At 40.3% G+C, this 21,165-nt stretch overlaps 1 protein-coding gene across 1 annotated transcript in view; it reads right to left on the bottom strand.

Annotated features, from left to right (window-relative positions):
- LOC126263238 (synaptic vesicle glycoprotein 2B-like) overlaps positions 1–21,165 on the bottom strand; it is a 340,497-nt gene that overhangs the window by 86,511 nt on the left and 232,821 nt on the right. Inside the window, exons 6-7 of the mRNA XM_049960322.1 lie at positions 19,964–20,208; positions 3,055–3,233 (exon numbers count right to left, since the gene is read on the bottom strand). Coding sequence (XP_049816279.1) covers positions 3,055–3,233; positions 19,964–20,208 — 424 coding nt within the window. The remainder of the gene's footprint in view (positions 1–3,054; positions 3,234–19,963; positions 20,209–21,165) is intronic.

Raw genomic sequence — 21,165 nt, forward strand, 5'->3', positions numbered from 1 at the left:
AACTGTACATAAGCTTAACAGCAATGAATCACACAAAAACAAAAGACAGTGATATTTAGCTGTAGAAATGTCCGTGAATATCAAAGAAAGCACATGACAGTAATAATATAAATTGAACAATAACATTTTTCTAATGCGTTGCTAAGGAATAAACCTATACCTATTACTATATGATCTATCATTGTCTCAAAGAACACAATTCAGTAATACTGCACAACAAACTTGATACTAACCCAGTTTGAGATTTATCACAATGTGGGTGTGACACAACTGACTAATTGATATGTGACAAGTGTAGTGTTTCTTTATCTTCTGATGCTCTTGAGGGTCCCAGTCTTCTTTGCTTTCTAATTTGATCAGATGTTGATTTGTTTGGGGTTTATAACAAAGTGAAAATTATCATACTGATGATTCATGTATTTGTTTCATATGTAGGCAATAGTGTTCCTGCATAATTGTTGATCCTGAAGAAGATACTGGATTCTTGTGAACAAATTATCTGCTGCCCCTCACACTGACACGTTACAATCATGAATGAAGTAAATAGCCTACTGCATGCCATCGACAGCAGTATCCAGGGCAATAAATACGAAACTGAGGTTCTGCAATGCCCATCTCCTGTATTTCAACTAATGGATTCTGCACTTCATGCTGATCTGAGTCAGACATTATGCAAACATCTGCACCAGTTGTGCCATTTGTTACAGCAATGCATCAACAGAACAATGTTTCACACAGCCATACAGCAGTGTCTGGCGACTTCAAACCCAACATGACCATGCTACAGGGTCCCCTATTCCTTTGCCCATGTTGATACTACATACAGGAGTAACAACCTCTCTGCCCATCAGCTCTCAGGTCCTCCAATGTTGTGTTTGCAAACAAGGGTTTTGTTATTTGTGCCTCACCAACCAGATACAAGGTTTACAATAATGGAAAACATTCTCACCCGATGCCAAATCCGTGACAACACCAAAACAATATTATACACTTCTGATGTCATCAGTGTGAGGGCAGTTTGTGGTACTGTGAACAATGAATAAATTTTCAGCTGCCAAGACCACTAAAATCATTTATTGATATAGATAACCAGTTTTGGCAATTCTCTGTTGCCTTCTTTGGATCTACATTTACATCACCATTTACACTGACCACAAACTCATCAGGTTAGCATTCCAAAAGATCAAAGACTAGTTCTCTCATCCCCAGTTTACAACACATGTCTGCCATATTCATGGTGCCAACAACTTCATAGCTGACTGCTTTTCTTGTATCAGCAGTGTGACACCGGCTTTCAACTACAGTGACTTTGCCAATGCTCAGTCTTCTGATCAACAACTTCAGATGCTATTAAATGACTCCTCCACCAGCCTACATTTCCAACTGTTGGTTGCGCCCAGTGGTGCAGTAAGTATGTGGCGCAATATATCTATAAACAACTCAAGGTGTAATATCATGCCCCAGTTTTGACAGACTGATTTCAAACAACATCTACACTCTGAGGCAGCCTGGGGGCCAATGCCACAGTCAAAGAGATAACTGATCAATTTGTGTGGCCTTCAGTCAGGAAAGATACACACGACTGGTCTCGTGCACACATCCAGTGCCAATACAGCAAGATTCAACAGCATAAGCATGCAAATGTGCCCACATTGACCTAGTTGACCTGTACTCCCATCTGAGGGCTGCAGATAAATATTCATGGTGTTGTACAGATGCATATGGTGGTGGTGTACAGATGCATATGGTGTGCAGAGGCTGTTTTGATCATGGATATATCTGCTGAGATGACCATAAGATGTTCATCAAGTCTTGATTTGCATATTTTGGTTGTCCTCTTCACATCACTATAGACCAAGGGCAACAGTTTGAGTCCAACCTTTTCAATGAACTGTCAGAATTGTGTGGTTTCCAGAGACATTATACCACAAGCTACCACCCAGCAAGCAATGGCTTGGTTGGGAGATGGCACTACAACTTAAAAGCCACCCTAAGTGTGCCATAATGCTACTCGGACTCAAGTGTTGTCCCTGGTTCTGCTAGGACTATGCACAGCCTTCAAAGCGGATCTCAGTTTCTTATCAGCACATCCCAGCAGATATCCTTACCCGCTCACTACTACTAAATGAGTCACAATTTCCTTGCCTGATACAACTGTAAGAACGTGTCGTACGGGTGTGTCACCCTTCTGAGTTGCACCACGAATCTCACCTAGTTTTCATGCACAAGGCACTAGCAGACTGCTCTCACATCATGTTTCACATGGATCTTGTCAGCACTCCATTACAACCTCCCTTTTATGGACCCTTCTGGTTCAATGGTAAGATGAACACACAATGGATATTTTCCAAAACAGCAAGTGAACCAAAGTCTCCACTGAGTGAGTTGAGCCCACCCGGATTTTACCTCTTACTTCCAACAGCAGCATGAGGTCAATAATGGAACCAACACTTCACACTCCTTGCCCACTGTGCTCTACCAATGGTGCACCTTCTGACCACCACTCCCCAGAACCTGCTGTATCACCTACTTAAGCTATGTGCCCACCTCACCCAGCCATCCACACATGAGCTGGTCACAAGGTCACATTCAAATTCCCCTTTATACCTGGTTCTCTGCACTTTGGGCAGGGGGAAGGGGCTGTGTGGGAATGACATAATTGGCTAATCAATATGTAAGGAGTGCAATGTTTCTTTATCTTCAGGTGCTCTTTGAGAGTCCTGTTCTTATTTTTTTTCCCCTAATGTGTTCAGATGATGATTGTTGGCTGTGTATAATAAAGTGAAAGTTATCACACCAATAATTCACATACATTTTTGTACAAAGACAGTAGTGTTTCTACAATAACATTAGCTCAACATTATTCTTCATTTGCTGTTTCACTTTAGCATAGAGGTAATGCTTTGCAGACATACAGCTAACTGGAAATATCACCAAAATGAATGTACTTACCAAACATAAAATATTCCTGAAGATGTTAATTCTAACATGACTGTGCAGATTCAGACTGAAGTCAGTTTACTCAATCTGTCTAAAAGACTGTTTCTAACTTACCAAAGCAATGTGGAGAACTGGATTATCATAATCATCACTGCCCTGCTTCGAAATGGTTTCAGCAGTAGTCTCTTTGATTCATGCATGGCAACTTTTACTAATGAGCAGTTTGTTTTCCTGCTGTCAACACTAGATGACAATTCAGTTTCTGTTTTCACTTCTTCTTTCAGCTGTTTAACCTAAAACATAATTTTTGAAACTACAAAGTTATACTTATGTGCAATCAGGTATCCATACAAAAAACTAAAATGGAGTCAGCAAGGAAACTGCATTTCAAGGCATATTGCCAAAAATCAAGGCAGCCAGATATAGTGGTCAAGTGTCTGTGAATTGTGTTTGCTTGAACATGTTTGTGTGTGTATGTTGTCTAATTCAGAAGAAGGCCTTTAGGTAGGTGGACACAGAAAGAACTGTTTGTTACAAATGATGTCACAAGTATAGTTTTTAAATGATTTAACTATTAATAGACTTCTGCAATGGAATATGAAGAAAAAAGATGATAAAATCTTGTATATAACTTACATATCCTGCACTGTTATTGCACACAGAGAGACAGAGAGATTCTTTGCTTAGGATTTAAAATGTAGAAAATGAAATGAATGGTTTAGCAAAGTAAGCTAAAGAAAAAAATGACAAAAATGCAGTTTGCAATAAACTGCAAGACAACCCTAGAAAGTATATGAAGCACAGAAGATGAAAGAGCTATGAGCTCTCAAACCTGTTTTAAGCCCTTATGTTTTCACTTTATAGGTATGTTAATTACATGTTCTATGCTCACACCTGCAATAATCTACAGTAAGAAGTAAAACATTTTGATAAATCCTAAGAGAAGTGATATCTTTTTAGTGAATACAGGAGGCCTGGGTTCAAATCCTTATCCAGCACAAATTTTCAACTGTCCTCTTTGACTTAAATCAATGCCCATTAACAGCCAATGTTTGTAATTCTTTTGCATATTAATTCATAGTGGCTGCTGGATCAAAAAAGTGTCTGTTCTTTTGGACCTTTTGGACATAAAAGACACAAATAATGTCCTCTACTGACTCTCCCTTTATCATCTGGCTCCGTTTGACCTTCATGATCCCAACTCCCTCCTCATCAACACCCCCATTGCCTATAGCTGGGCTGCCACTGAAAACTAACTTTCCCAATGCCTGACTCACTCCAAACCTACAACCTCCTCCATTGCCACCATGAGCAACTAGAACCTCACCCACATTTACTTTTCCTTCAGAGCATCAACTACAAACAAATCCACAGTGCAATAATGTTTACACATATGGCATCATCCTATGCCATCCTACTCACAGGTCATCCAGAGGAATCCTTCCTAGCCACCCTGAATCCCAAATCCCTCACCTGATTCAGATTCACTGATGACACCTTCAAGATGTGTACCAAGGGTGAGAACATCCTATCCATATTCTGCCATAGCCTCAACATCTTCTTCCCCATTCACATCATCTGGTCCCCCTCAGCCCAACATGCCTCCTTTCTTGAGATTGACCTCCATCTTAAGGATGGCTCTATCAATATCTCATCTACACCAAACGTGCCAACCACCAAAAACAGCTCCATTTTGACAGTTGACACCCACCCCACACCAAGAAGTTCTTTCTATACAGCTGCCTAACCATCCATGTTCATCACATCTACAGTGATGAGCAGTACCTCTCCAAATAGGCGAAGGGTCTCACTGAGACCTTCCCTGACCTAAATTACCTCCCCATCTTATCTAGAAAACAGATCTCCCATGTCTTGTCTCCTCAGTCACCTATCAACCCTCACATACCCACTTATCAGCCCCCCTCTCACCCATGACTCAATACACCCAGGACTGGAGCAACTGAATCACATTCTCCAAAAGGGTTTCAGCTACCTCTCACCGTGCTCTGAAATGGAAAATATCATTCTTTCTATCCTCTCCACCCATTCCTCAGTAGTATTCCACCACACACCTGAACTACAGAATACCCTTGTCCATCCCTGTTCCACTCCTGCTTCCAACCCCTTGGCTCTTAACTCATATTCATTGAAAAAAGCTAGCTTCGAGACCTGTCTCATAAATCCTCCCACTACCACTTACCTCAGTTCAGCCACAGGCGTTTCCTACACCATCAAAGGAAGGGTCACCTAGAAAAGTAGCCATGTAATCTACAAAGTCTACCAAATGCAAGCACTGTGTGGCATTCTATGTGGGCTTGACCACTAATAAGCTGTCTATCCACATGAATGACTACTGCCAAACTGTAGCCAACAGACTGTTGGACTGCCCAGTTGTCAGGTACGCTGTACAGCATGGTGTGCTTGACTTCAATAACAGCTTCACAGTCCACGCCCTCTGAATTCTTCCCACCACCAACAGCTTTTTTGAACTGCTCAGGTAGAAACATACCCTTTGTTCCAGTAACCTCGACTCTAATGTTCACTAGTCCCTGTCCCCTATGTCCCTCTATCCCCTCCCCCAATCCCCTTCAGCTCCATACATTTCTGTCCTTCCCAGCCCATGTGCATAGCCCTTACCCTTTCTATGACCCCCCCCCCCCCCTCTTTCCATGCCCAGCTCAGCTTTCCTAACATTGCACCTAGCAGCTCCTAACATTGCACCTAGCAGCTCACCATCCTGTTAGTTATTGTTCGGTGCTGTATTGGGTAGAATGTTGCATTGCAGTTTGCGAATTTTGAGATGGCAGAGTTAGAGTAGCAGCATGTCTGCATTAAATTTTGCACTTCATCAGTGTGGAAAACTTGTACAACTGGTTCTTCAAAATAAAGACATAGTGGCTTGTGTTTACGATGAACAGTGGTGGATTGGCGAAGTTGATAATATTGACTGTCAAAACCGAGATGTACATGTTGTATTTTATCACCCTCCAGGATCAAGGACATATTTTTAAAAAATTGAGAAGGATCAAGTTTGTATGCCACTTAAAAATGTACTAAGGAAGCTGTCTCCCATGGAATTTTACAACTGTGACTGGGCGAAATTATAATGTAACACCCAAACTGAGTGAACAAACTTCTCAAATGTTCAATGAGCGATGTGCTAAAAGCAAATAACAAAAGAACAATATAATGTAACTAGCAGGTTTATTTTCGATAAAAAAGTAAGTAATCATAGATATGATTAAATTATGTACTGTAACTGATATATTTTATTCCATAAGCCTAGATATTGCAGATGTTAAAAAACGTATTTTTGACTCGTGTTAGTAATTTTTTTCCCGTAACTTGCAATTGGATCTCAAAGTTGAAATTTATACTGAAGTTTGATATCACAAAGGTATATTAACAGTAAAATTTTTATCTGGTCCCCCAACAAAGATATTGCAGGCCACAATATGGAAAAATTTTAAAAAATCCATTTTTTTAAATAGTTTATTTTTTAAATGTAAGCTTCTCACCATTGATACTCTATAAAAAGTAACTATACTATACAGTGTAATAGCAGAAAAAATATTAAAGCTGAGAAATTAACCTGTCTTTGGAAAACTACTGTTCAAAAATTGAGTTTTTTTAATTTGTGGCTGATAATTTTGTACTATAAAAATATATTAAAGAATATATTCAGCTAAGTGATAATGATGTTAATTTGTAGCCCAGAGTGTGTTGAACTAAATACATTTTATCTGAAAGGCTTAGGACAATCCACTACTGAATAATTGTAAAAAATGTAGATGCTTGCAAATACGAAGAAATGCATGCAGCCTGGAACAAATATGGCTGCCATTTCAAAATAATTAACAATACATTTTTTTAAAAAAAATATTTTTGTGACTACTAAACATTGGGGAATTCATCCAGCAAATATAAAATTTTTCTGAGATGGTCAAGCAACCAATTATTTTTTTCTTGGACCACTTGGTATGGATTGACCCATGAGTCAAAACCAGAAAGACCTTGACCTCGCATTCTGTGAAGAGTTTTTGGATTGTGCAAATGAGAACAAGATGTTCCTTAAGACAATCATAACTGGTGATGAGACTTGGGCGTGCAGTTATGAAGTTGAGACCAAGATTCTATCTTCACAATGGGTCAGGAAAGGTTCTCAAAGACCAAACAAATCTTGTCAGGTCAGTACAAATGTCAAAGCCATGCTGATAGTTTTCTTTGACTTTGAACGGTTAGTTCATCATGAATTCATGCCACAGAGACAAACTGTTAATTGATTGTACTATCAGGATTTATTGCGACGCCTGTGAGAAAAAGTGAGGAGGAAACAACCTGAAATGAGGTAAGACAATTCATTTCTTTTGCATCATGATAAGGCAGCTAAACATTCGTTCCCTGTTGGTGCATGACTATTGCACAAAAAACGAACTCACTGTGCTGCCTCATCCTCCGTACTCATCAGATCTGGGCCCTGCAGACTTTTTTTTTTTTATTATTTCCAAAGTTGAAAACCCCATTGAGGAGATGAAGCTTTGACCATAGATGAGATGAAATAAGATTTGCAGATGGCACTTCACGCAATCTAGAAAGGAGAATACCAAGATTGCTTCTGGAAGTGGAAATGGCATTGGGAGCTGTGTATTAATTGTGGAGGAGAGTAATTCAAAGGAGACCATGCACAATAATTAAAAGGTAAATGTAAAAATATTTTATGGACAAAGTTCCAGAATTTATTGAACAGATCTCATACATATACACCAAGAACTGTGGGACAGTGGAGACTTACCACGTGGGATGAGAAGGGAAGAAATCTTTCCTTCTCATCCCGTACAGTAAGTCTCCCCTGGCCTGTAGTTCTGGGGGACTTTCCTAAAATCTACCCCTTTTCCTAGACCTCTCCAGTCCTTTTCCTTCACCCCTCTTGCTTCCCCTTCAACCCTTCTGCCTGAAGAAGGAGCCACTCACTCCAAAAGCTTGCCTAATTACGACCTTCATTTTTGTGTGTGTTCTGCCGCCCTTTGGTGAGTAGATTTTTTATCTGTCCAAATAAATTATTATCACAAAAACTGATTGTTTTCTTTGTTATGTATATAGGGTGTTACAAAAAGGTACGGCCAAACTTTCAGGAAACATTCCTCACACACTAATACAGAAAAGATGTTATGTGGACATGTGTCCAGAAACGCTTAATTTCCATGTTAGAGCTCATTTTAGTTTCGTCAGTATGTTCTTCCACCTATGCTCAATGGAGCACATTATCATGATTTCATACGGGTTACTCTACCTGTAATGCTAGAACATGTGCCTTTACAAGTATGACACAACATGTGGTTCATGCATGATGGAGCTCCTGCACATTTCAGTCGAAGTGTTGCTTCTCAACAACAGATTCGGTGACCGATGGATTGGTAGAGGCGGACCAATTCCATGGCCTCCACGCTCTCCTGACCTCAACCCTCTTGACTTTCATTTATGGGGGCATTTGAAAGCTCTTATCTACCCAACCCTGGTACCAAATGTAGAGACTCTTCGTGCTCGTATTGTGGATGACTGCAATACAATACGCCATTCTCCAGGGCTGCATCAGCGCATCAGGGATTCCATGCGACGGAGGGTGGATGCATGTATCCTCGCTAACGGAGGACATTTTGAACATTTCCTGTAACAAAGTCTTTGAAGTCACGCTGGTACGTTCTGTTGCTGTGTGTTTCCATCCCATGATTAATGTGATTTGAAGAGAAGTAATAAAATAAGCTCTAACATGGAAAGTAAGCATTTCCGGACACATGTCCACATAACATATTTTCTTTCTTTGTGTGTGAGAAATGTTCCCTGAAAGTTTGGCCGTACCTTTTTGTAACACCCTGTATATACAGGGTGAAGCAAAATTCATGCACTTGGGCTTCACAGCACGACTCCTCACATGCCAGCATTAAAAACACGTCTCTCACAAAAATGTCATCCGGCGGGTACATCCAGCAGAAAAAGGATGTTAAAGATTGGCAGTCTGGCAGCACTCTAACCATATGTATGGTAACTACCTCTGTCAGCACTTACTAGTCATGCTGTACAGTTGGTGCAGTGGATAGAGTTTTGGGTTAGCATGCATGAGGTCGAGGGTTCGATCCTGGTTTGGGGCACAGACTTTTTATTTGCTAATTTCATTCTGACATTTCATACTGTAATATACACTGTTTCTTGGGTCACATGTATCCTAAATTTACAACATTTTGTAATGCCGCACATAAAAACTCATGGTTAGACAAATAAGAAACAGACAGTTGAAACAAATGACATGTCATAGGACAGAATAACTACAAAACCATTATCAATTTTGAGATGCTTAAGATGATAGCACAGTACAATAAACATCATCTACTTGTCATTCATACTATGCGCTCAGATGTCGCACATTAGCAACCATTGACAATAATAATGCCCATATTAATGGCTGCATGACCTTCACAACAGACTACGTTGTCCTCAGTACAACAGATGCTCAAAGCGACCTCCGTGCAATGTCCAAACACTGTGCAACCTGCCAGTTCGTACAGCTCTGGATCCTTTGCAGTAAATCTGCAACCACAGTAATGAGAGTGGCACGAACAGGAGCTATCCATTCTTCCACACTTGTCGGGGGAGTAGAGTACAAGTGCTCCTTCAGGTGTCCTCACAAGAAGAAATCCGGGGGATTTAGGTCAGGTGAATACGGTGGCCATACAGCTGGACCTCCACATCCAAGCCATTTCCCTGGAAATGTTCTATCCAAATACTGTCGCACATTAATTCCAGAGTGTTGAGGTGCACCATCATGTTGGAATCATATCCTCTGCTGAACATGTAGTGAAATATCTTCCAGCGCATCAGGCAGATAGTCTGAAAGAACTGCATGATACCTTTGTGCAGTCAACTGGACAGGCAACATGGAGGGTCCCAAACACCCGTCACCCAATATTCCGGCCCATACGTTGATACCAAAGTGAACTTAATATCCACAGTCGCGAGTGACATGTGGGTTAAACTCACACCAGTGGTGCGCATTGTGCATATTGAAGACACCCTCTTGAGTGAATGCTGCTTCATCCGACCATATTATGGTGTTCACAAAGTCATCATTGGCTTCCTGTTGTTGTTGGAACCATTCACAGAATTGCATCCGGTGATGGCGATCTGCAGGATGCTGCTGTTGCATGAAAGCATAATGATAGGGGTGCAGCCCATGCTTTTGCAGCACATTAATGTCCATGCATTGCGAGACACACAGCTGCCTTGTTATGCCACATGTACTTTTTTGAGGTTCTTCGTGTATGACCTCAAGAATATCTTACTCAGTAGATGGAATATGTTGAGTCTATGCATGACCTCTGCCGCAAGATGATGGAAGGAGAGAACCTGACTCCCAAAGGCACAGCTCCAGATTACGAAACACATTTTTATCTGGATGGCGTTGATGAGGATATCTAGCAATATATTCACGAGTGGCAACACCAGCCCTGTTATGAGGTGCACCAAGGACCAAAAGCATATCCACATTTTCATCGTTTGTAACAATATTATGAGAACCATATAGTGGAGATGCTGAATTGCAGATAGGCACAACAAAAAGACTCACACAATTAAAGCTTTTGGCCATTGGCCTTCGTCAACGAGAGACACACAGACACGTGCACACGCACGTGCTCTCACTCACACACACACACACACACACACACACACACACACACACACACATGCAAATGCAATTCACACACATTACTGCAGTCTTAGGCCACTGAAACCACACTGTGAGCAGCAGCATCACTGCATTTTGGGAGTGGCGACTGGGTGAGGGTGAGGAGGAGGCTAGGGCAAGGAGGGGGAGGAATAGTATGGTGGGGCTGGCAGACAGTGAAGTGCTGCAGGTTAGACAGAGGTCATGGGAGAGGTGGCAAGGGGGGGGGGGGGGGCTTGTGGGAAAGGAGAGAAATAAAAAGACTGGGTGTGGTGGTGGAATGATGGCTGTGTAGTGCTGGAATAGGAACAGGGAAGGGGCTGGACGGGTGAGCACAGTGACTAATGCAGGTTGAGGCCAGGAGGGTTACGGGAGTGTAGCATGTATTGCAGCAAAAGTTCCCACCTGCACAATTCAGAAAAGCTGTTATTGGTGGGAAGGATCGATATGACACAGGCTGTGAAGGAGTCATAGAAATGAAGGATGTCGTATTTGGCAGCATGTTCAGCAACAGGGTGGTCTACTTGTTTCTTGCCCACAGTTTGTTAGTGGCCATTTATGCAGACAGACAGCTTGTTGTTTGTCATGCCTACATCCTCCCACCACCACCTACTCCAGTCCGGCCACTAACATCACCTATTTTATCAAAGGCAGGGCTACCTGTGAAACCAATCATGTTGTCTACAAGCTAAGCTGCAACCACTGTGCTGCACCAGGGTGTATACGTGGACAAGGAAAAAAAATTCACGCATTTTTCCCGGATTTCCCAGTTAAAAATACACTTTCTCCCAGGCGAAAATACACTTTTTCCATGTTAAGTGACAGTATACTCTTCCTTGACACTGCAAAACTCATCAATCCTGTGTATGTTTATGATTTTAGTACCGATGTAGAATTTCACGGCACTTTAGAAAACGAAACTCAGGGGGGGAAAACACGTTTTGAAACACCTTTGATGTGCAGTAACATGTACGCTGCATATTTTCGTATTACGAAGGTATAAATTTGAATTCCACCAAACATCGCATGTTACTTTCTGAAGCATTGAAATCGAGATTGCAATGCACTTTTGTAAGCCAGTAGTAGCTCATGTCATGTGATCTCGCCAGCCGATGACAGGATACGACATCTGATGTAGTCAACCAATAGCAAGATCACTCTTAAGTAGCATGAACACACAACTAAGAAAAGGTAATGGTTTAAATTAATGTACATAGCATTCACATATAATATTGGTCTTGAAGATTAATAAGGTAGAAGAAAAGCTAAGCTTCCATATATAATGTTGATCTTTTTGGGGCGTGTTACACTTTAAGATACAGCACACAAATGTGCCAGTAAAATTTTTAATAACGACATAATGTCTGATCTCCTGGGCTCGAAATTCTTCTAAATTGGCGTCCTCAAAGAGTTGATTTTTAAATGAGAGCCAAACACTTTGTGATTTAAGAAATTCATTGTACATTCTCGCACATAGTTCATATTGCATAAAAGGAACTTTGCTTTGGATGTAATGCTTTTCAAACCACCATTCGCAATATTTTCCCGCGACCTGTTAGAAATAGGTTCGTTTCAGCAGTTGCAAGAGAGCGCCAGATAACAGGTGTCACCGCGCTTGCGCAGCTACGATGATGCAGGAGGCCCATATGTTCAGACATGTAAAACATTAAAAGATCTTACATTATGTCATAAGAGAAACAAGACATCAGAGGATACTTCAAGAGCATCAGAATTTCATGAACCATACTAAAATGCATGATTCGGCTTAAAGTGCACATTCATATGTCCAGATTCGGATGTAAATTTTCTTTGAGCAGCAGTACTGTATTATCTCATGTTTGGTTCTTTAATATGGCACAAAGCCATACGTGCAATTGAAATGCAGCGAACTGTTGAAAGTAGCCAATAGTGTGAAATTTAACACTTTGTTTCAAATAAATTGACTGTCAGCAGAAAAGATTAATAAAAGCCAAATCTCTTTCGCAAACCGACAAAAATAACTTCGTTTTTCTGCAAGGCGATTAATGCTTGGCTGTCAGAAAGGTGGAAATAAAATCTGAAACTAATAACATATTTTTGCCTTCCGTAACTATGCAAACGTATTGTAATTCATTTGATAGCTCCTGGCCACAGAAATCCATTGTGTTTTCATTTAATGTGACAGCAATACAACAAAATCACTGAACGTAAACATAGGTCACGTGGAGATGACCCACCTCCCCACCACAACTCAGACTGCTCTGTCCATTAGCCCCAGATTTACTATATTTCTGAACCGGTGCAATATTAGGTAGTGGCATCCAGCCACACTCCTGTAACCAGAAGCAGGTGAAGGTACTACTCATACGCGACTCAACTGCATGCGCAAGAGCCTGCCCGCAACTGCTCAAATGAATCTCATTTAAACAGTTGTCACTTCACGCTCATCAGAGGCAATTTGTTGTTATGAAGCATTGCATAGTCTTCCTATAGCCTTTGACACACTTTGCTGTTGGCAGACGTTTGTATGAGCACTGTGTTTTGTTGTTGTACATGGCGCATTTCCTTTGCAACTTAAGTTTTATTTTCGTTTTTTTTATTTTTTGTTTCTCTCGTTCATGTTTTGTTGCTGCAGTATTATTCTTCAGTAGCGGGATACAGTAATATCTTTTGTTTATAGTATTGGTTCTTACCAGAGAAAATTAGAAAAATTTAACTGAAAACAAAAACAATGAAAAATTACCGGAATTCTAGACAATTCCCGGGTTTTTCCCAGTATTCTCCTAGACGAAAAAATTCCCAGGTTTTCCCCGGATCTGCCGTTTGTCCTGGGTCATATACACCCTGTGCATTCTATGTCGGCATGACAACCAAACAAGCTGTCTGTCCGCATGAGTGGCCACAGACAAACTGTGACCAAGAAGCAAGTAGACCACCCTGTTGCTGAACATGCTGCCAAACATTATATCCTTCATTTCAATGACTGCTTCACAGCCTGTGCCATATGGATCCTTCCCACCAACACCAGATTTTCTGAAATGTGCAGGTGGGAACTTTCCCTGCAATACATCCTACGTTCCGGTAACCCTCCTGGCCTCAACCTTCATTAGTCACTGTCCTCACCCATCCAGCCCCTTCCCTGTTCCCATTCCAACACTACACAGATGTCATTCCACCACGACACCCAGTCTTTTTATGTCTCTCCTTTTCTGCTACTTCCCCCCCACCCCCCCTCTCCCCGCCTCTTCCTTGCCCTCTGTTAAACTGCAGCACTTCACTGTGTGCCACCCCCACCCATACTATCCCTCCCCCTCCCTGCTCCAGCCTGCTGCTTACCCCCACCCAGTCCCCACTCCCATCATGCACTGGTGCTGTTGCTCGCAGAGTGGTTTCAGTGGTCTGAAACTGCAGTCATGTGTGTGAATTGTGTGTGTGTGTGTGTGTGTGTGTGTGTGTGTGTGTGTGTGTGTGTGTGCACGCGCACCCATGCTCACACGCGCATGTGCATGTATGTGTATCCATTGCAGTCGAAGACCAATGGTTGAGAGCTTTAATTGTGTGAGTCTTTTTGTTGTGCCTATCTGCAACTCAGCGGCTCTGCTACATGCTGAGTAGCAACTTTCCTTCTCCTAATATTGTTACATTCCAAACTGGATTTTCCATTGTTTTATTCGTCATTTGTGTAAGCCATACTTCTGCTACACTGGTTTAGAGGTTTACAATGAGAAAATTCAATACGTATATGCATGTACATTGGAGTCTGTCATGGTCACATTATTCTGCTCACAATTAGTCCCTGTCTGGTGGACAGTGCATGCAGTATAAACACACCGTCAGTCCTCTGACAGTTATTGTTCTGCATGATTCATCCTGAAGCAGTTAATTGTGAAATATTCGGTCTCAAATTACACTATTTCCCTAATGGTAGTAGACATGATGTTTCCACCATCCCATAGATAGAATAATAATATGTTGTTGTTGTTGTGGTCTTCAGTCCTGAGACTGGTTTGATGCAGCTCTCCATGCTACTCTATCCTGTGCAAGCTTCTTCATCTCCCACTACCTACTGCAACCTACATCCTTCTGAATCTGCTTAGTGTATTGATCTCTTGGTCTCCCTCTACGATTTTTACCCTCCACGCTGCCCTCCAATGCTAAATTTGTGATCCTTTGATGCCTCAAAACATGTCCTACCAACCGATCCCTTCTTCTAGTCAAGTTGTGCCACAAACTTCTCTTCTCCCCAATCCTATTCAATACCTCCTCATAAGTTATGTGATCTACCCACCTTATCTTCAGCATTCTTCTGTAGCACCACATTTCGAAAGCTTCTATTCTCTTCTTGTCCAAACTGGTTATCGTCCATGTTTCACTTCCATACATGGCTACACTCCATACAAATACTTTCAGAAACGACTTCCAGACACTTAAATCTATACTCGATGTTAACAAATTTCTCTTCTTCAGAAACGATTTCCTTGCCATTGCCAGTCTACATTTTATATCCTCTCTACTTTGACCATCATCAGTTATTTTGCTCCCTAAATAGCAAAACTCCTTTACTACTTTAAGTGTCTCATTTCCTAATCTAATCCCCTCAGCATCACCCGATTTAATTTGACTACATTCCATTATCCTCGTTTTGCTTTTGTTGATGTTCATCTTATATCCTCCTATCAAGACACTGTCCATTCCGTTCAACTGCTCTTCCAAGTCCTTTGCTGTCTCTGACAGAATTACAATGTCATCGGCGAACCTCAAAGTTTTTATTTCTTCTCCATGGATTTTAATACCGACTCCGAATTTTTCTTTTGTTTCCTTTACTGCTTGCTCAATATACAGATTGAATAACATCGGGGAGAGGCTACAACCCTGTCTTACTCCCTTCCCAACCACTGCTTCCCTTTCATGCCCATCGACTCTTATAACTGCCATCTGGTTTCTGTACAAATTGTAAATAGCCTTTCGCTCCCTGTATTTTACCCCTGCCACCTTCAGAATTTGAAAGAGAGTATTCCAGTTAACGTTGTCAAAAGCTTTCTCTAAGTCTACAAATGCTAGAAACGTAGGTTTGCCTTTTCTTAATCTTTCTTCTAAGATAAGTCGTAAGGTTAGTATTGCCTCATGTGTTCCAACATTTCTACGGAATCCAAACTGATCTTCCCCAAGGTCCACTTCTACCAGTTTTTCCATTCGTCCTAAAGAATTCGCGTTAGTATTTTGCAGCTGTGACTTATTAAACTGATAGTTCGGTAATTTTCACATCTGTCAACACCTGCTTTCTTTGGGATTGGAATTATTATATTCTTCTTGAAGTCTGTGGGTATTTCGCCTGTCTCATACATCTTGCTCACCAGATGGTAGAGTTTTGTCATGACTGGCTCTCCCAAGGCCATCAGTAGTTCTAATGGAATGTTGTCTACTCCTGGGGCCTTGTTTCGACTCTGGTCTTTCAGTGCTCTGTCAAACTCTTCACGCAGTATCTTATCTCCCATTTCATCTTCATCTACATCCTCTTCCATTTCCATAATATTGTCCTCAAGTACATCGCCCTTGTATAAACCCTCTATATACTCCTTCCACCTTTCTGCCTTCCCTTCTTTGCTTAGAACTGGGTTGCCATCTGAGCTCTTGATATTCATACAAGTGGTTCTCTTCTCTCCAAAGGTCTCTTTAATTTTCCTGTAGGCAATATCTATCTTCCCCTAGTGAGATAAGCCTCCACATCCTTACATTTGTCCTCTAGCCTTCCCTGCTTAGCCATTTTGCACTTCCTGTCGATCTCATTTTTGAGACGTTTGTATTCCTTTTTGCCTGCTTCATTTACTGCATTTTTATATTTTCTCCTTTCATCAATTAAATTCAATATTTCTTCTGTTACCCAAGGATTTCTATTAGCCCTCGTCTTTTTACCTACTTGATCCTCTGCTGCCTTCACTACTTCATCCCTCAGAGCTACCCATTCTTCTTCTACTGTATTTCTTTCCCCCATTCCTGTCAATTGTTCCCTTATGCTCTCCCTGAAACTCTGTACAACCTCTGGTTTAGTCAGTTTATCCAGGTCCCATCTCCTTAAATTCCCACCTTTCTGCAGTTTCTTCAGTTTCAATCTACAGTTCATAACCAATAGATTGTGGTCAGAATCCACATCTGCCCCTGGAAATGTCTTACAATTTAAAACCTGGTTCCTAAATCTCTTGCCATTATATAATCTGATACCTTTTAGTATCTCCAGGATTCTTCCAGGTATACAACCTTCTTTTATGATTCTTGAAGCAAGTGTTAGCTATGATTAAGTTATGCTCTGTGCAAAATTCTACAAGGCGGCTTCCTCTTTCATTTCTTCCCCTCAATCCATATTCACCTACTATGTTTCGTTCTCTCCCTTTTCCTACTGACGAATTCCAGTCACCCATGACTATTAAATTTTCGTCTCCCTTCACTACCTGTATAATTTCTTTTATCTCGTCATACATTTCATCTATTTCTTCATCATCTGCAGAGCTAGTTGGCATATAAACTTGTACTACTGTAGTAGGCATGGGCTTTGTGTCTATCTTGGCCACAATAATGCGTTCACTATGCTGTTTGTAGTAGCTAACCCGCACTCCTATTTTTTTTATTCATTATTAAACCTACTCCTGCATTACCCCTATTTGATTTTGTATTTATAACCCTGTAATCACCTGACCAAAAGTCTTGTTCCTCCTGCCACCAAACTTCACTAATTCCCACTAAATCTAACTTTAACCTATCCATTTCCCTTTTTAAATTTTCTAACCTACCTGCACGATTAAGGGATCTGACATTCCACGCTCCGATCCGTAGAATGCCAGTTTTCTTTTACTCCTGATAACGACGTCCTCTTGAGTAGTCCCCGCCCGGAGATCCGATGGGGGACTATTTTACCTCCGGAATATTTTACCCAAGAGGACGCCATCATCATTTAATCATACAGTAAAGCTGCATGCCCTCGGGAAAAATTACGGCTGTAGTTTCCCCTTGCTTTCAGCCGTTCGCAGTACCAGCACAGCAAGGCCGTTTTGGTTAATGTTACAAGGCCAGATCAGTCAATCATCCAGACTGTTGCCCCTGCAACTACTGAAAAGGCTGCTGCCCCTCTTCAGGAACCACATGTTTGTCTGGCCTCTCAACAGATACCCCTCCGTTGTGGTTGCACCTACGGTACGGCCATCTGTATCGCTGAGGCACGCAAACCTCCCCACCAACGGCAAGGTCCATGGTTCATGGGGGGAGAATAATAATAATAATAATAATAATAATAATAATAATGCATTGAGATATGTACTAAACAGCATGTGGTTAGCAGACTTAATGTTGAAAGACATAATCAGGGGACCATGGTGATAACACATACAATAGTAACCAAGTTTGGCCATTATTCACAAAGCACATTGCTTGCCCCACTGATAAAGTGAGGCCCTAACAAAATGTAGTGGATTTGAGCGAGACAAGAATAATAGTTGGTACTTATCTATGGGACCATTGGAGTAGGGTGTAAAGAAAACAGGTTCTGCATCTAGTAGATGAAGTGGTGCGAAGAAATTCATGCCCACGATGTGGAAAGGGTTTTTTTCAAAGCTGACCAATCTTCCATTTCTATAATCATAGTACATAAGTGCAAATGTTTCCTAGAGGACAAGCTGCATTCACTGTTGACGATTAAGATGCCAGATACCATACCACCTGGACTACATTTACCAAATAAAAAACATATGTCCCAACTCAGGATCGAACCATCGACCTCCTGCATGCTAAACCAAAACTCTATCCACTGCACCAACTGTACAGCACGACTAACATGTGCTGACAGAGATAGTTACTATATATGTGTTACAGTGTTGCTAGATTGCCACTCTTTAACATCCTTTTTTTGCCAGATGTACTCGCCAGATGAAATTTTGTGAAATATATTTTTCTATCGCTGGCATGTGAGGAGTCGCACTTCGAAGACCGACTGTGCGAATTTCGTTTTGCCCTGTGTGTGTGTGTGTGTGTGTGTGTGTGTGTGTGTGTTTGTGTGTGTGCAAGTTCTTCTTCTCATGATGGACTATGTCAGATAGATTATTAATATCCTAGAGTCTACTTTTAATTGCTAACTTCTGCTGCTCCCCTCTATGTGGTGAGTAGCAATCTATACTAATTCTTGTTGTTACTGTTATTCTATGGCTAATTTGGCCTTGTTTATTGTTTTGTGTTTAAAGTAAAATAAAACTTTTGAACACACTGTATTTCAAACAATCACAGTGGTCACTTGTCACAAAAGAAACTAAACTGCTTACATTACTATGGAATAATTTGTTATAGCATGTTGGCACAGAACTGTTTTTGGACACTAAACTGTGTCTTTGCACTGAAAAAAGTTTCATCAAAAACTTTCAAATCAGTGTATGTGCAACTTACCACAGATGTTTTCTTTCCACAGGTAGACAATGTAAGTGCAGAATGACTCCAGAATATGAAGAATGATGTTGCCAGTCGGTGTATTTACCAAATATACTTCAGACCCATTTGAGTCCTACACAACTGCCTTCATTCCTTCCTCTGCTCAAAACATTTCTGTCTGCCATTTTCCATGAGGTCATGCAGGAACTACATGATTTCCTCTCTTATGGCCAGGGACAAAAGCATGTCTATAGTAAACTGCTTGTTCACTGTCACCAAGTTAATGGTCACAGATAGGAACAGATCAAGGTTAGAAAATGGCACATATATATATTAATACCCCATGACAAATAGTTCATTATTAATGTGAGAAGTCTCAGTGTTTTTGTGATGAGGATGTATACCATTTCACATCTAAATCACACACAACAATTAAACAAATGTAAATGATTTGTTGTAATTGCATTGATGTTATATTCTCCATCTGTACAATAATATGCTTATCAATTTTTCAGAGTGCTTTGAAAAGTGTTATCTACCTGTGTTTCACAGAAAGTAATATGTTTGATATTAAAATATAAATACTTCATTTTTCACTTGGACTATTATTTTTATGTAAATTTAATGCCAAACGTACAGCATCTGTCTTAAGATATTAAATATGAATGAAAGAATCACTAGAAGAATCTCTTTCTTCATTTTGTTAATGTGTTTATATGAGGCCTCTGTAAGTATATGTGGTTTACATCATTTATTCAAAACACATTTAAGCTATCTTCCCATTACTATGTATCATAGCATTTATTGTTCTTTTCAACATAAAGTGTAGTCATAACGTTACTAGAAAGTATATTCACATAGGTAATTTTGTATTACTGAATTATTGGATCACTTTTCAAACAGTAAGTAGTGCATACATACTGGATATGTTTCTGGTTTCTTTCCTGTGTTGAACCTGTACATGGTTCTGAAAGCTTGCATTGCTTCATCCATGGAACCTTTTGTCATTAAGAACTTGGGAGATTCAGGGCACAAATAAATGAGAAATGATGCTAAAAAACTTGCAAAGGAGCCCACAGTAACAAACAATCTCCAGGAATTATACATGATGTAGTCACCAAAAATTGTTACTGACCAGGACATTGGAATTATGAACCAAGCAACAACTGCAAGAAAAAAATATATTTTTAATTGTGCAAATATACATTAAAATGATGGCAGAATATGTTCACTTGAACAGAAAAAGATATTGGATTCTCATAAGAGTATGAGCTATGTCAAGTATTACAATATTCAGAAAAATACCACTTACTGAAAAATAAAATAAAATTGAAACAATATTTATAAACAAAAATGGAAAAATATCACTCTTCAGACTCATTTAAGTGTAAACATCAGAAATTATTATAAATATCAGTACATCTGCCAGGCACTTAAGTGTGGTTTGCAGAGTATCCATGTAGATGTAGATGTTGGGGGACTGACAGGCTCTTTCTTAAGAGTTGATTTCATCAGATAGTGTCAATTACTTAAACGCATTTTTAGAGAATATGCCCAAGGGCTTCTAAGCAATCATTCTTCTTTCTTCTCACACCCCATACACAAATGGAATGATAAGACAATAATACAAGGCACATTTCCCTAAAATTAGTTCTTTAAGAATATGTAACCAGAACAATTAAAGTCACAAAATTATCAAAGTGCTCAGCAACTTAACTTATATTTCCAGATGTATCACAGCTTCAATATATTACAACACAATACATTCTTGAAAAACTCACCAACCAGAAAAACATCACTTGAGATTCACAAATACACCTACATGTTATGTAACAAATAATGAAATATGTGCAAAGAAACGTTGGCCATTGAGCCGTTGCCACATTCTTTTGAAAAAACACAAAGCCCTGTTGTGTATCTTCATATTTTCACAGCACAACGATTGTTCCACAAAATTTAGGGTGTGCAGCTGCATAAATTTAAAATTTATGTGGCTGCACACCCAAAATTTTATGAAGCAAAGCTCTATTCTTGTTCACTCAATTTGTTAAAAAATGGTTGCAAAATGTATTGAACATATCTTTCACTGTTAGCTGTGTCATTAAAAAGAAACTGGGCCTATT

The sequence above is a fragment of the Schistocerca nitens genome, chromosome 6 (assembly GCF_023898315.1).
Source record: "Schistocerca nitens isolate TAMUIC-IGC-003100 chromosome 6, iqSchNite1.1, whole genome shotgun sequence".
In the NCBI taxonomy this organism is placed as follows: domain Eukaryota; kingdom Metazoa; phylum Arthropoda; class Insecta; order Orthoptera; family Acrididae; genus Schistocerca; species Schistocerca nitens.